The sequence below is a fragment of the Erythrolamprus reginae genome, chromosome 4 (assembly GCF_031021105.1).
Source record: "Erythrolamprus reginae isolate rEryReg1 chromosome 4, rEryReg1.hap1, whole genome shotgun sequence".
Lineage (NCBI taxonomy): Eukaryota > Metazoa > Chordata > Lepidosauria > Squamata > Dipsadidae > Erythrolamprus > Erythrolamprus reginae.
Genome location: NC_091953.1, coordinates 81,366,212 through 81,381,650, shown reverse-complemented (window position 1 = coordinate 81,381,650; position 15,439 = coordinate 81,366,212). Strand labels below are relative to the sequence as shown.

General features: G+C 37.3%; 1 protein-coding gene across 5 annotated transcripts in view; it reads right to left on the bottom strand.

The window, feature by feature from the left end:
- Positions 1-15,439, bottom strand: part of PHKA2 (phosphorylase kinase regulatory subunit alpha 2) — a 105,111-nt gene that overhangs the window by 29,180 nt on the left and 60,492 nt on the right. Inside the window, exons 29-31 of one of the 5 annotated variants that reach the window (XM_070750744.1) lie at positions 13,009-13,038; positions 8,869-8,922; positions 1,306-1,479 (exon numbers count right to left, since the gene is read on the bottom strand). In XM_070750744.1, the coding sequence (XP_070606845.1) occupies positions 1,306-1,479; positions 8,869-8,922; positions 13,009-13,038 (258 nt within the window). Of the gene's footprint in view, positions 1-1,305; positions 1,480-8,868; positions 8,923-13,008; positions 13,039-15,439 lie in introns of those variants that run through there. The other 4 variants (XM_070750745.1, XM_070750747.1, XM_070750748.1 and 1 more) reach the window with 4 other exon arrangements.

Below are 15,439 nucleotides of genomic sequence, written 5' to 3'. Positions count from 1 at the left end.
AACAGCTATAACCAGCCAATGGCCTACAGCATGAATTGCCTTGGGAGACTTTTTCGAGGCTGGGGAGACCTGCCCAACATCTGTAACCAGCCTAGGGAAGCCAAGAATCACTGAAGAACGTGGGTAGTTGATCACTTTCAGCGGCAAAGTAGGCTGTGCAACTGTAATCAGCCGGCAGTCCAGACCATGTGCTTAAGGCATGCTGCATGAGGAGACTACCATTAAGGCCCGAATGGCCTTGAGGAAACTCAGAGCCTAGAGGAGGAGGCCGAAGGCCCTACCTTCTGTGTGGTAGGCTGGGCCAATGGCCAGTGCATCGAATCACAGCCCACGAAGCCTACAGTCACCAGGAAGTCTCAGAATGAGAAAGGTAACAAAAGGAATACTTACAGTGAAATGAATAGAAGAAAAAAGGAGTAGATTGAATCGGGAGGACCAGCAAGTTGGATGGGTTGTGTTCACCACAAACTGCTCTGCTGAGGACCGAGTCAGAAACTGTGGTCAGTGGGCAGATCCAACCTTTAAATATCAGACTCGGTCCTCACCTCTGACAGGTGAGAACAACCCATCCTATCCTGACTGCTAACTCCTCCCGCTATGGAGAAAGTGTAACCAGAATAAAAAGGAGTGTTTTAATTTGCAATTTATTCTGCCAAATATGCAATTTTTCCCTGACAAGTTTGAATGTCAAACAAAGAAATGCATATCATTTCATTTGTTTTACTAAGTTCTCAGTAAGACATCTGCCCTTTTAAGGAGCTTACTGCTGCCAACAAATTATTGGATAATCCTTCACAATTTCATATGTAAAGTGGTTCTCCATTATGCTGAAGTGTATTTCAGGTCCATTTATTGTAAAAAAAATAAAATTCTGACTCTTAACTTTTTACATTTAACATTAATTTACATTTTTGGAGAATCAGTGCTAGGAATCAAAGTACAACTAGCCTGTTTGAAATTGTGATTTAGTATCCCTACAAATGCTTGGCTTGATCTAGTTCATGAAAGGATGTACTATAATTACAAAAACAGCAACCTCAAAGCAGAAAAATATTCTCAAAATATTTTTAGAAAATATATAATATACAATATTGAAAATAGAATTTTAAAATAAAGGGTCAAGGGTCCTTACTATTTGAAAAACCCATTTCAAAATATTTCAGTAAGTTTAGTCAAAGATTTCACTTATTGCTTTAAGGTTTTTTTAAACCAAGTAGCTAAATTCCAAATGTAGCAATGCACATTAAACCGACATGGCAATATTATCAAGCATCATTGTTCAGCCTTCTGCCTTTTTCCAATTACCTTCTGAAGGATCTTCCACACTTTCTGATAGAAACCCACAGGGACTCTATTAATGGCACCATCAAGCCGTCTCCTGCGAAGCCACTGCCCTTGCCGGTCACCCCAGCTAATAGAGTGTCCAACTGACCCAGTTAGGGATGACGTACTAGTAGGAGAAGATGGGCTACTGCATCTCTGTAGGAAAGACAAAATTAATCCCATAAGGCAACATAAACACCAGTTTCTCAGAAAAACCACTCTGATGCCCCAAAAAAGAATGCATAATAAATAAATAAATAAATAAATAAGATTAGATTAGAATAGAATAGAATAAATAAAATCCACAGTATAGATCTAATATTTATAGCCACATCAAGTTATCCAATGAGACCATTGGTTAGATGAAAAGGTATGGACATTTCATTAAAACTACCATATCCACCCCCACTACATTCTCACTCAGAAACCTGAAAACCAATGTGGTTGATGTAAGGAAAATGTTCATCAGAAACATATAATAGCTAACGCAGTTTTATTAACTATATATAAGCAAATAAATAGAGAATCAGCTTATTATTTAAATTCTTTTTTTTCATAAACCATTTAAAAATCATTATTATGCTATTGCTTTGTATAGGCAGGATAAACTGTCTGCCTCACCAAGGCTGAGGCTTATTTCTTTATTTTTGGGATTTATATCCTACTTTTGTTCAACTCAAGACAGCATACATAATGCTCTCTTCAACTATTTTCTCTACAGCAATGTGAGGTAGGTTGGGCAAAAAGTCATCTAGGCAGTACCTGTGCCTAAGAAAAGATCCACAATTTCTGTAAGTCCAACATCTTAACTGTTAGGTCGGGGTGGGCAATTAATTTCCCCAAGGAATCACAAGAGAATCTGGGACTGTTGTGGAAGGCCAAACCAATATTTATTTACTTATGTCCTAACTGTGGTTCCCCTACTTGCCACACTTCAACTGAGGTGCTGTGGGTGGCCAAGTCTGGGTCCCCTCCATTAATGAACACCACTGCTTCAACAGGCTGCTCCAGGAGAGAAATGAGCAGTTTCTCTCCTCACCCTCCTGAAACCGCCAGCCAACTGAAGGAGTGCACGGCGACTGCACAGTCAGACCTGACTTGGCTTCTTCTCTCACCCCCTACAACATGCTTATTTATGTTTGATTTCTGATTTCCTATTGACTTCACATTGGACAGGAATAGTCAAAGAGCTGTATATGGCCTAAGGCCGTAAAACACCCAGGGCTGCCCTAGGCTCATACTGGATGCAAAATTGAAATAAAACATGTATCAGTTTCTATAATCTTCCCTTTTGTCTATCCTTTTATTGAATCAGGGGAGAGATTCTTCTGTGAGGTAATTTAGATCTCAGTAGCCATTCCTTAGTTAAATTCTGATGAGCTTCTAATAATGAAACAATTATATCACGATAAACATATGCCATCATATTATTTACAAAATATTACATTCATTTAGTTAGATAAAGATTGATTATAAATTTATATTTTTTGTATTATGAATGATAAACTAAACGTCTTCAGGCATTTTACGCAGGCATCTTGACGCTGTAGACATTTAAACTACAATTTCTAAGGATGCCAGACAGTTAACCTTGCTTAATGTAGGACATGTCACATTTTTCAACTTTCAATTTCCAAACATTAGGGATACTCAAAAGTTTGACATGCTTGGGGGATCTAAAGATATTTTGATTATTTTAATATAATTTAGATGTACTTGGTAAGCAACTATTGTGTTGCCCCAAATCGATCTGGAGCTCTGTTATCAGCTATAGGGGCCTTCAGGAATGAGTTGCCGGATGAAGAAGTTCCTGAAGGCCTCTGATAGCAAAAAAGAGGCTGGTGGCAACGCGCCCAAGTCAGGTGAGTCAGTTGTTTTCAGGGAAACACAGTACATGAATATAATAAAAATAATAATATAATAAAAATATTTTTAATATTTTTTCTCATTTGTGTTTCCCAATTTCAGCAATTTTAAGAAGTGTGAATTCCCCAGCCAGCTCACTAAGGAACAGCAACAATATAAATCAATAATATTTTTCAAAATGTTTAATAGAATTTGTAAAGGTAAAAAGAAAGAGAAAGTTCAGTTTTCATTATTAGAATGTGCATTATATCTCAAATATCAGCTAAGGCTCTTTTAGTGCAGCCCCCTTTGACACAGCATTTTTTCAAGATTTTCTTTAAGATGCCATCCATGCTTCAGGAACAAACAAAATAAGCATTTTGATAGTTCTATCAAAATAATTATAAACTAGCATTAAATCTCCTAGGGGTGACAGAAAAGTAGTTTGCTTTACTTAAAAATTCTTCACTTTAGTCCCCTCCAAATGTTTTGGATTGCAATCTTTATTATTAGCAGAGAGCATAGTCATTGGCTATGCTGGGATAGGGATGATGGAAATGCTAATCCAATACATCTTGATGGTACTGTGTTGGAAAAGATTACTGTGTTTCTCCAAAAAGAAGGCCAGATCCTATTTTCTTTTGACTCTCCACCCCCCCACCCCCACACAAAATGGTTAGGCCTTCTTTTTGGAGGGTTCTAATTATTGACTCATCTCATGGCAATGGCACAGACAGCCCCACCCAGCAGGAGCTCACTGCTGGCTCACTTCTCCTGTGCTGCTCTCCACCACTCCGAGGCATTGCCCTGGCCTCCGCTTCACCTTTAGATGCTTGTCGGAAGCTTTCGCCTTCAGATGCCTGTCAGAAGGCATCTGCAACCCATCTATTATCGGTTGCAGAGGGCTCTTCGGAAGGCATCTACAGTCAATAACAGAGTTTGGATTGATCTGGAGCTCTGTTATTGGATACAAAGGCCTTCTGGAAAGCCCTCTGCAGAAGATAATAGATCAGCTGCAGAAGCCTTCCAGTAGGCATCTGAAGGCAAAATGGAGGCCAGAGCAATGTGTGCGAGTGGTGGCAAGCAGCTACAGAAGCGGCTGCAGAAGAAGGTGAGGCAGGTACGAGGCCTGGTAAATAGGGAAGCTCCACCATCACATCCCTACCCTACCTTATTTTTTACATGTATATCGTGCCCAACCCCCTGCACCCCAGGGTATGCTGGGTCCTAATTAGGGTTAGGGGGGGCTTAATTTGATTGCATGCGCTCAAAAACATGATAGGACTTCTTTTCAAGATGGGTTGTCTTTTGGGAGAAACACAATAGAGTAAAATTAAGATTAAGATAAATTGATCAGTTTCAGTTCGTTTTTGTAATATACAGTATAATGATAATTTGCTAAATATTTAAAACACAACTGAAATAAGGAGAAAATAATAATTTCAACTGATGAAGCACTGTTCTAGATACAGTAAAATCCTTAATGCAATTTTGTTAAATAATCTTAAACACTGTCAGTGAAAATAAACAAGCTGACGAGACAAAATTCCCAAACATTTAGAGGTTGTAGGAAAAGGCACTTTGGAAAAAGTTCACATGCTAAAATGTTCTTATACCAACTATTAAATATATGGATGTTCATATATAAAACCATCGTTTTAAGAACCAAAAACTATAAAATTCACTTCAAGGCAGAATAACCACTTAGACAACTTTTATCATATTCCAAAAAGAAAAGAAAATCTTTATTTTGTTTAATATCCACTCTATTTTTCCTCCAAGAATTAAAATGACCTACAGTAAATGATTCTCTCTTTCACAGATTTTAATCTTAAAGGTTTGAGGGTATATGGAGCCCTTTGACCGATTCATTATGGGTCTTGCACAAGTGGTTCGAAGACCCACTGGCCCAATGCAAGGCCTGAACTGCTGCAAGAAACCCCCAGGGTTCCCAAGGAACCCTTTAACACCGTGCCTACACCTCTAAAAATTAAGAGAGAAAGAATGGAAGTGGGCAGTCTGGGAAAACAACAATTCTGGTGACCATTTTTCAAAAAGGACAATTTAAAACTATATAGCAGTTGCCCAGAGTATGTGTCAGCCAAAAGACAACTAGGGAAACCCATGGGACTACTGCAACCAGTGACAAATCCCCTTGTCCCTTAGAAAGATATCTCTATTGACTTATTAGTAGAACTGCTGAGAGTTCCACTCTTATTGAGCTTCATTATTTGGGTTGTTACTGATTTGTTCTCAAAACAAGTCTACTTTATCCCTTGCTCAAAGATCCCATAAGCCTGTATTTTGACTAAGCTATTTGTGCAGAATCTTTACAGACTTCATGGGGTTCCTGATCAAATTATCTCAGATAGACAGATGCAATTCACCTCATACTTTTGGCACAAATCTTTGAAACTCATGGGGAATGTCCAAGGCTTAAGCTCCTCCCACCATCCCAAATGAATATTGGGTACAAACAGGCCAACTCAGTACCAGAACTGCATCTCAAAGACTATATTATCAACAAGATAATTGGACTGATCTTTTACTGTTTGCAAAAGTGGCATATAATAATTCGGTGCATAGTAGCACTGGGTTTACCTCCTTCAAGGTAGCTTCAGGTCAGGACTGTGTAGCAATCTTAGAACTACCTTTTGACAAATCCCAGTACCCCTCATTACAAGAATAGATACAACAACCACAGCCAGTAGCAAACAAAGCGCTTGAGGAAGCACGAGAAGCCTACAAATGGCAAGCCAAAGGAATTTTGAAGTGGGAAAACATGCCAAATGAAAGGAATGTTCAAGCTGGAAACAGAGTATACTTCTTCACAAAATATATACAGTGCACCAAACAATCCAAAAAACTGGGCCCTAAGTACATTGGTTTATTCCAAATTAATCAAATCATTCACTACTCATGATACAATTGTCCAAAAATCTGAAAAGAATTCACCCCATATTTCATTGTAGCTTGCTGAAGCCAGAAGTAACTCCCTCCCATCAGCCACCTCTTCCCACATCATTCCTTCATGTTTTCATAGAAGGGGAAGAACATTTTGAGGTGAGAGAAATTTTGGACTCTCAAAAACACAAGGGCAGGTGCCAATACTTGATTGCATAGAAATATTTTCTGCTTCCCAGGCTGTGTTGACAGACACTATGTTTGAGCTGACAAACCCCTTCATGTTTTCCACAGGAAATATCCCCCAAACCCTAAAATGTTAGACCTCGTATGAATACTTCAAATTCTCCTCTCTTTTCTTTTTTGGGCTATTGCCTTTGCAAAGGGTGTGTGTGTTGTTAGCTGCTTATCTTTGCTTTCTTTAAATCTTGCTAGTATAACTGTCATAACTGGGGGGGAAGGGAGGGAAAGTTTGCTGAGGTGTCAAAGAATGCTGTGGGAAATTGGGGAGTTACACTAATAGGAACCAGAAGTGCCAAACCGAGCCATCTGCTGAGTTTCAAGGGTGTCAATCTTGGGAAAGGAGTTTAGACCAGCATCTGAGGCACTGAATTCCCAAAACATCAGAACAAGATCTGATTGGACTGCTCTCCCAAGGGGGAGGGCTTTGGATACTGGGAATTGCTTTCAATGTATGATTTCCGCACTGTTTTCCTCAGAGCTTGACTTATCCATGCTGCACCCAGGATCTCTAGTAAAAAAGTATCTTTTCTCTAAAACCTATGAAGTCAAAGGTCGGTCTTTTCTAGGGAATAGCTGGACAGCAGTCTGACACAGAATCACTATGGTTCAGTGGAAGGGCCAGCATAGAAGCAATTATAATCCCAAATACATTCTTTATGTTTGTATCTATAATGCTAAAATTCTTCCACTAATAAATTATTGGAAATCAATATTTCAACCTAAGCGAAAGCCTACTCCAATAAAATATCTTTTCTGATGGAAAGGAAGGAATTGGGAAAGAAAAATAATGTGTCTTTTCCATATCAGTAAAATTTCAGATTGATCCAAACTGACCATGTACACTGGATTACCATTATGAAATTTGGCATCATGAAATGTAATGATAGTTGTATTAAATCATATTTAAAAAGGATGAATTATATGCATATTTTGGTTTTAGACCTGAGATTGCCTTTGTGCTCATGACATTGGGTATTATAATAGTTTTTAATTATTTGATTTTAGTATTTAAATAATTGCATCTTTGTATGGGGAAAGAGATTATGTCAGTTTATCCCCACTCATCATCTGAATATATATATATATTATTTAATTAATTGAAACTCATTTTCTAGTGTTTAATTTTATAAGCATAGTTTATATGTCAAATTATGAGTCACAATCATTTTAATAAAACAAATCTAGGTTATATATTCTGGGATTCATTTATTTAATAGCATTACAACCAATATTACTAATTAAAGAAAATTTGCAGATTAATAGGGAATTTAAACAGTTACTTTATACAATTTGGTCCCTTTTGTAGGGGTTTTTTTTTGGTGTGTGTAAAATGTATATTCCCTGTATGTGTGTGTGTGTGTGTGTGTGTGTGTGTATATATATATATATATATATATATATATATATATATATATATATATATATATATATTCAAATTCAGCTTAAACATGTGACACATACAGATAGAATTGTCGGCTATCAATAAAATTAACTGCCTTGGAAATGGCCCTGGGTTGGACCGAGAGGCAAAAAAGGAGCTGTGATGTTCCCTCAATATACCAGGGTGATTCGACACAAAAAATGTAACCCTTCCCTGGTACAGAGCTGAAGGGATTGGATACTGTAGCCTAGAGGATAATTCTCTGCCTTACAAGGCAAAGGTTGCAGGTTCAAGTCCCAGTGGGTATGGCTAGCTGATGAGGCCAAAATAAGGCCGAAATAGATCTATCCTAGTCTCCCTTAATTTTCAAATTCAGCTTAAACATGTGACATATATATATATATATATATATATATATATATATATATATATATATATATATACTGTATATATATATATATATACTGTATATATATATATATATATATATATATATATATGACGGTCTTGGTATATTTGGGTTTCTTCCCGTGTAGGATTTGGAAATTTCTGGCGACATTTCGACAAGGTCTCACTCATCATCTTCAGGCTGGTGTTTCTGTCCTTGTTCTAAGGCGAACACTGTGTTCGCCTTAGAACAAGGACAGAAACACCAGCCTGAAGATGATGAGTGAAACCTCGTCGGAACGTCGCCAGAAATTTCCAAATCCTACATGGGAAGAAACCCGAATATACCAAGACCGTCATACCTTTATGCGACGTTTCGGTGAAATCACATCCACCATCATCAGGCTGAAGTTTCCAAGCTTCGTGCTTGGAAACTTCAGCCTGATGATGGTGGATGTGATTTCACCGAAACGTCGCATAAACATGCAAAATATTACACAGGGCAAAACCCGAACTCACAACAATCTACATATATATATATATATATATATATATATATATATATATATATATATATATATAATTCCAATCACATGATGTATATAATACATCATAAAAGTTTAATTTCTAATTAATAATTTGTTATGATTTTCACTGTGAAGAAAAAAACATTACAATATATTTAATACATAAGAAATTATAGAAATTAAGGCCAGCTAATTATAGCTATATGCCTGTCCACAGTAAGGGAAAGAGAGATTTTAAGTTTCTGAATGATGAATTACCATGGACCTGGATGAGTGCATGCTGCTGGATGTGGAATGGCCCCCATAGAAGAACTATAAAACAGAAATACAAAACATATTAAAATAGTCAATAGGTAAAATCAACAAAACATGGATAAAATAAGTATGCATTAAAAAAGGATAAAACTCAAAACATTCATTTTTCCATTGTCTGTATTACTGTATTTTCAGTAGTATTAGAGAAAACTGAATATTTTCATTGTGTCTGAATGAAAATATATTCTATTCTGTTTGACACTACTGATTGAGAATATTGATGTACCGAATAATAAATGAAATCCACAAGCTTTAAAATCTGAAGCAAATTGCAAATTTGCAATAAAGATCGAAATCTTGCCGTATACCATAAACCAAGAAGATACATGCAAATGTAATGTCAAAGACCAGGTTATTGCAAAAATTGAAGTTAATGGATGCTTTTGCTAAAAATGCAAGGGTTAAATAAAATTCATTTATGCACATGTTTTATCCATGTCGTAAATCCTATGAATCTTCTAGGAGTGCAATGGTACAAAAAAGGTAAATCATTTCTGAGAAGCTGCTTTCTCTTCTTTCTCTGCAAATACCAATTCAGGGCATCTTTTTCATGGATTTTGAATTCACAGAACCACAGAGAGGAATTCATTTCCCCATATTTTAACTCTAGTTTTGGGTTTTCTCATTGCTTCATGGCTAAGTGCAGAATGAAAATACTAGATTCCTAGAGAGGGATTTGAGAAGGTCTATGAAACCAAATCGTAGTATTGGGAAGTTAAGCTTTATTGAACTATTATACAAGTTGACTACAAATCTAAAATACTATTTCTGATTTTTGGAAAAAGGCCAGGACACAAATATATTAACAAACCACCAATTTGCCACAAAGCATTGATATCTGCAAGTGTGAAATGGGAGATGAAAGCAGTATCACAATACAAATGTTGCACCTTTTTAATATCATTCTGGCAAAGGCAGCAATTGTCTCATAGTCTGTTTTGGCATTAGAAGGGCTGTGAATAGGTAAGTATGAGCTCCATTCATCAACAGAATTGATGCAAATCTTTGGAATGATGTACTTAGTGACAGTAACTCACAGTGATGGTGTCAGCATTCAGGGAGGAGAAACTGACAAAGAACAAGAGAAGATGATGACTCAGATATGAAGCAAGAAAGGGCTCAGAGACAAGAGCAATCAATGCCATGTAGGTCAGAGCAATGGAACAAGGGGATTCCACCTGACACCTGCTAGTAAAGTTAAGGTGTGTAATGTGTGGTATGAGCCAAGAAACTTTCAGGAAGTATTGGCACTAACCAAAATTGAACAAGTAAAGTGGAAAGAAACCATGGACAAAGAAACTAAATCCATGGCTGAACATAAAGTGTTCAAATCTATGAACACAAGGTTGGCACAAGGTCTTGGCACAGGGTTGCAAAGCTCTAGGATGTAACTGGGTGTACAAAAAGAAAGTACTAACCAACAATGAGGTATAATATAAAACAAGATTAGTGATACAAGGTTTTTCACACCAACTATTAAGAGTGAAAGCATAAAGTTGGTACTAGCATGAGCAGTGGCACAGCCATAAAATTTGGCATTTTGATATAACCACAGCATTTCTTAATGCAGAATTAGAGGAAGACATTTGCATGGTTCAAGCACAAGGGTATGAAAACAAAAAGTCTAACACTATATATAAATTGAATAAGGCCAACTATGGGCTGAAGCAGTTCGCCAGAAATTGAAATATTATTTAGATATTTGCATTGGGTTCAAGAGTTTGCACATACAGTATATTGAAGAGTTACAAGAAGGGGATTGTCAATTACTGTATTAGCATTTGTGACTGATTGCTGTTTCACTGCAAAAGATCTGTCATAGAAAAAGGAATTTGCTAATCAATTAGAGAAAAAAAATTGATTTGGGAGAAATAAAAAACTATCTCGAGATACAAAAAATTGAGAAAGGTGGTTATATTATCAGTCACAGGAGGAAAATTGAACAACTGCTGGAGAGATACAATATGAATGGTTTTAATTCGGTTCCAACACCTATGAACACAGATTTTCACAACAATTTGGATAAGAACTAAAGTGAAGACTTTGATCAAGAAATATATCAGTCTGTAATAGGGAGTTTGTTATATCTGTCACAGTGGTCCAGATCAGACATAGCTTGAGTCGCTTTACTGCTGCATCAACACAATTGTATGGGTATAAAAAAGATTCTCGGCTATTTGAAGGGAACTGGGAACTTGGATCTTCAAATACAGGTCTCTGAAGAATTGAAATTAAAATGTTATATTGACAGTGATTATGCCAATGGTGTAAAAATCAGAAAGTCCAATTCTGGAATTGTGGTATTGTTTGGAGGAACTTTAATTGGTTGGAAGTCCAAAAAACCAGCAACTGTAGCCATTTCTCTGGCAGAGGCAAAATTTATTGCTCTGTATGAATTTTTCTCATTTAAACATAATAGTAATTGAAGCTGTAACAGTGTTTGAGGATAATGCTGCCTGCATTAAAATGCAACAGAGGACAGAGTAAAAAATAGAAGCAAGCATATATATTAAATACTGTAATGTAAGAGAAGCCATGAAATGTAAATTAAGTAGCTTGCTTCCCTGTTTTTCAGAGGACAATACCACATGTAATGGAGGATTTGTAATGGAAAATTATTCAGTTAATATATACACATTGCAGAGAAGTGGAATATAACTTGGGCAAATATATTTTGATTTTTTTTTTTTTAAAAAAGCATTACTTAAGCATTTAGTAATAGTGTTACAGGAAAAATAATTCTAGGTTAAGACTGCTTCCTAATCAATTCAAAAATCACAATTAGACTGGGATAAATCATATCTAAACAATTGGATTTGGATGTAGGAAAAAATTGTTTAGTTATAAAAAAAATTATAACATCACTGAAAAAAAGTTACTTATGACTGTTTTTCACGCTTATGATTGTAGCAGCATCCCCATGGTTATGTAATCAAAATCTGGATGCTTGGCATATTTTCATATTTATGATGGTTGCATAGTCATGGGGTCATGCGATCACCTTTTAAGACTTTCTGCCATGTGATCACTTTTTCAATTTTCTGACAAGAAAAATCACTGGGGAAGCCAGATTCAACCATGTTACTAACTTAACAGCTGCAGTGGTTCACTTAACTACTGTGACAAGAAGGGTTGTAAAATGGAGCAAAACTCACTTAACTATGCTGCTTATCAACAGAAATTTTGGCTAAGTTGTGATCATAAGTCGAGGACTACCTTTACTTCAAAGGCAGAATATGCCAAGAAATATCAAATTCAATTCTTGAAGTTCTCTGGGTAGGATTGGATAGACTTTGTTTGAAATCTGTCAGTGTAGATCAGTGTTTCCCAACCTTGGCAACTTTAAGATATTTGGACTTCAACTCCCATAATTGAAGAATTCTGGGAGTTGAAGTCCCAATATCTTCAAGTTGCCAAGGTTGGGAAACACTGGTGTAGATAATACTATTGGGCGAGAAAACCCCAAAGACAATTTTCTTTATTCCCTTGAACGGGAGGGGAGTTATGCCTATAATTGAGATAATAATAAACAGTGTAAAAAAGGTGTTAAGTTGTATTTATTTCCCCTATCAATCAAGCCAGGAAAGAAGTAATAAAAGTATGTAGCAAACATAGCCTCCAAGAGCTCCATGTGGCTGAATGTCTACTTCTCATAGAGTCAAAAGACAACAGGAATTCTTGATAATCCTGGCTTGTTAATTGGCCCTAAATCATACACCTATTTCTAGTCATCTTTTCCCTTTACATGTTTAAATGTGTAAATGTAGTGAAATGGCACTGAGAAAATTGCTACTATAGCATGATGGTGCGGCTAAGCTACAGTAACAAATTACAAAAATATTAGAGATTCAAGAAAACAGCCTTGAATTAGTGACTCTGAAAACAGCATGGAGCCCACATAATCAGAGCAAGCCAAAAAAGCTTCATATCACACATGAGCTTCATAAATATGTATTAGTAATTTTGTTAATTTTTATTTTGATATTTTATTGTGTGAATTTGCAAATGCAGCTGAGAGATACCACAGAAAAGCATGCAGTTTTAACAGCTTCTTGTGCATAGATAGATGATGGTTCATTTTACCTGTTCATTACTACTTAGTCTCTTATGTCTCTAGAAAAAGGGGGAAACATTGTCAATAATTATATTAATAATGGTAACAGTAATAAATAGTCTAGAATTATGAATATGGGCAGTACAATGAGTACAACCTGCAAGTTACCAGTATCATTTCAGATATATATCACAAGCACTCTTCTTTACAATTGTAAAATAATGGTAAATGACAAATTTCCCTTTTTCAGTCAGTCATGCAATATTAAGCAATGCTCCAGAAAGCCCATCAGTCTGAAGAGACTATGATCAACATTGGCATTGGTATAGTATCATTGCCTTATTTCAATTTTTTCGCATCCATTTCACAAGTCTTTGAGTAAATAAATTTGGTCTAGTGGTTAAGATATCAGCCTAGAAACCAGGAAACTGCTGAAAGCTGGCTGGGTGACTCTTGGGTAGTCACTACCTCTCAGACAAACTCACTACACACGTGGTTGGGGAAATATTGTTGTTGGGGAAATAGGAAGAGGAAAGAGCATGAGGTATGTCACCCCCTTCAGTTATTTATAAAAATAATAAAAATGTGATATAATAATAAATTAAAACATATATAAAAAATAAAGACCTATGACAATATTGGTATAGTGGTGGTAGGTGCCAAAACAAATATACAATTCTGGGAGCCCAGGAAAAATATACTGCTCAAAAAAATAAAGGGAACACTCAAATAACACATCCTAGATCTGAATGAATGAAATATTCTCATTGAATACTTTGTTCTGTACAAAGTTGAATGTGTATAACAGCATGTGAAATTAATTGTCAATCAGTGTTGCTTCCTAGTTGGGCAGTTTGATTTCATAGAAGTTTGATTTACTTGGAGTTATATTGTGTTGTTTAAGTGTTCCCTTTATATTTTTTTTTAAGCAGTGTATATACAAAAATTAAGCAGTGCTCAAAGTTACTACTGGGTTGTGACCAGGGGTGGGTTATTTCCCCCCCACAGATTCTATGGGTGTGTTTTATTTTCTGGGTGTGGCTTGCTGGTCATGTGATGGTGGGCATGGCTTGCTGGTCATTTATTAATTATTATTATTTTATTAATTCAACTTATATGTCGCCCAATCCCACAGGACTCAGGGTGGCTCATTTGACTGGGTGGACATGGCTAGATGGTCACAATCCTAGTCCCCCCCACGAGGATTCCTGTATCTGGACTTTTTGCAATCCCACCAAGGATTAAAGGAAACTAGATTCCATATTGCTCTGAACCCTTAAGGCAAACTAAATACATGTGGTCCTTCCTTAATAGGCAATTGCTTAAGTGTTCAAATTTATGACTTACCTCCTCAGAGCTACTTGACCCGTTTTTGGAGTTTTGACAGCCATACACACACACACGTGCGTACTCGCACACACACATATTTATGACCAGTTACAACATCCCACACAGTCAAATGACTGAGGTTTTCTATGTTTTTTGCCAGTTCCCAACAATCCCTTCTGGTTTCCATAGGGGGAAATGGACTTGTGTAACTACCAGTGTTCACTTAATGACCACAAGGTTCACTTAATAACCATGATGTTTGTCTAACCCAGGAGTCTGCAGCCTTAAACACTCAAAGAGCCATTTTTCTATTTTCTTTTAAACAGGTATCTCTCTGTCTTTCTCTTTCTTTCTCCCTATCTCTCTCATCTCTCTTATCTCCTCTCACCCATCTCTTTCATCTCTCTCTTTTTCTTCCTCCCCCTCTTTCTCATCTTTCTCCCTCTCTTATCTCTTTCTCATCTTTCTCCCTCTCTTATCTCTTTCTCCCTCTTTCTCTCTCTCATTTCTCTTCCCTTTTCTCTCTCTCATCTATTTTGTGTGTGCAGGCATACACCCTAGGGCAGACCTGGGCAAGGAGCGGCCCACGGACCATATCTGGCCCGCCCGCTGTCTGTGACCAGCCTGCTCGCTATCTGTGATCGGTCTGTGGAGGTTGGGGTCCGCTCCAGTGCAAGGATGAAAGAGCTCACCGCATCTGCCGGGACTCCTCTGGTTCCTGCTTTCCTGATGAATCATGAGGAAAGCAGGAACCAGAGGAGTCCTGGCAGATGTGGTGAGCTCTTTCATCTTGCACTGGAGCGGACCCTGACTTCCTACCAAGAGCAGCCGACCACAGAAACCACGCAAACACTCCAGCGCAGTGACTGTGGTGCACCATGTTGCCATAAAGCAAACAATTAGGGGTCTGTAGAGTGGGTCTGGGTGTTTAGGTCAGGCCAGGGTCTGGGTCTTTAGAGTGGTCAGTGCTGAAAAAAAATCCCCTAACTGTGAGCAGTACAGGAGTGGTACACCGATACCACGTGATTCCTCCCCTGTCCCCTGCAGCAGCTACTAGTGCTCTGTTCTTCTGACACTCGGGCAGAGAATCGGGACTCCCATCGGAAGAATTAGCCAAGGTTAACTGTTGCA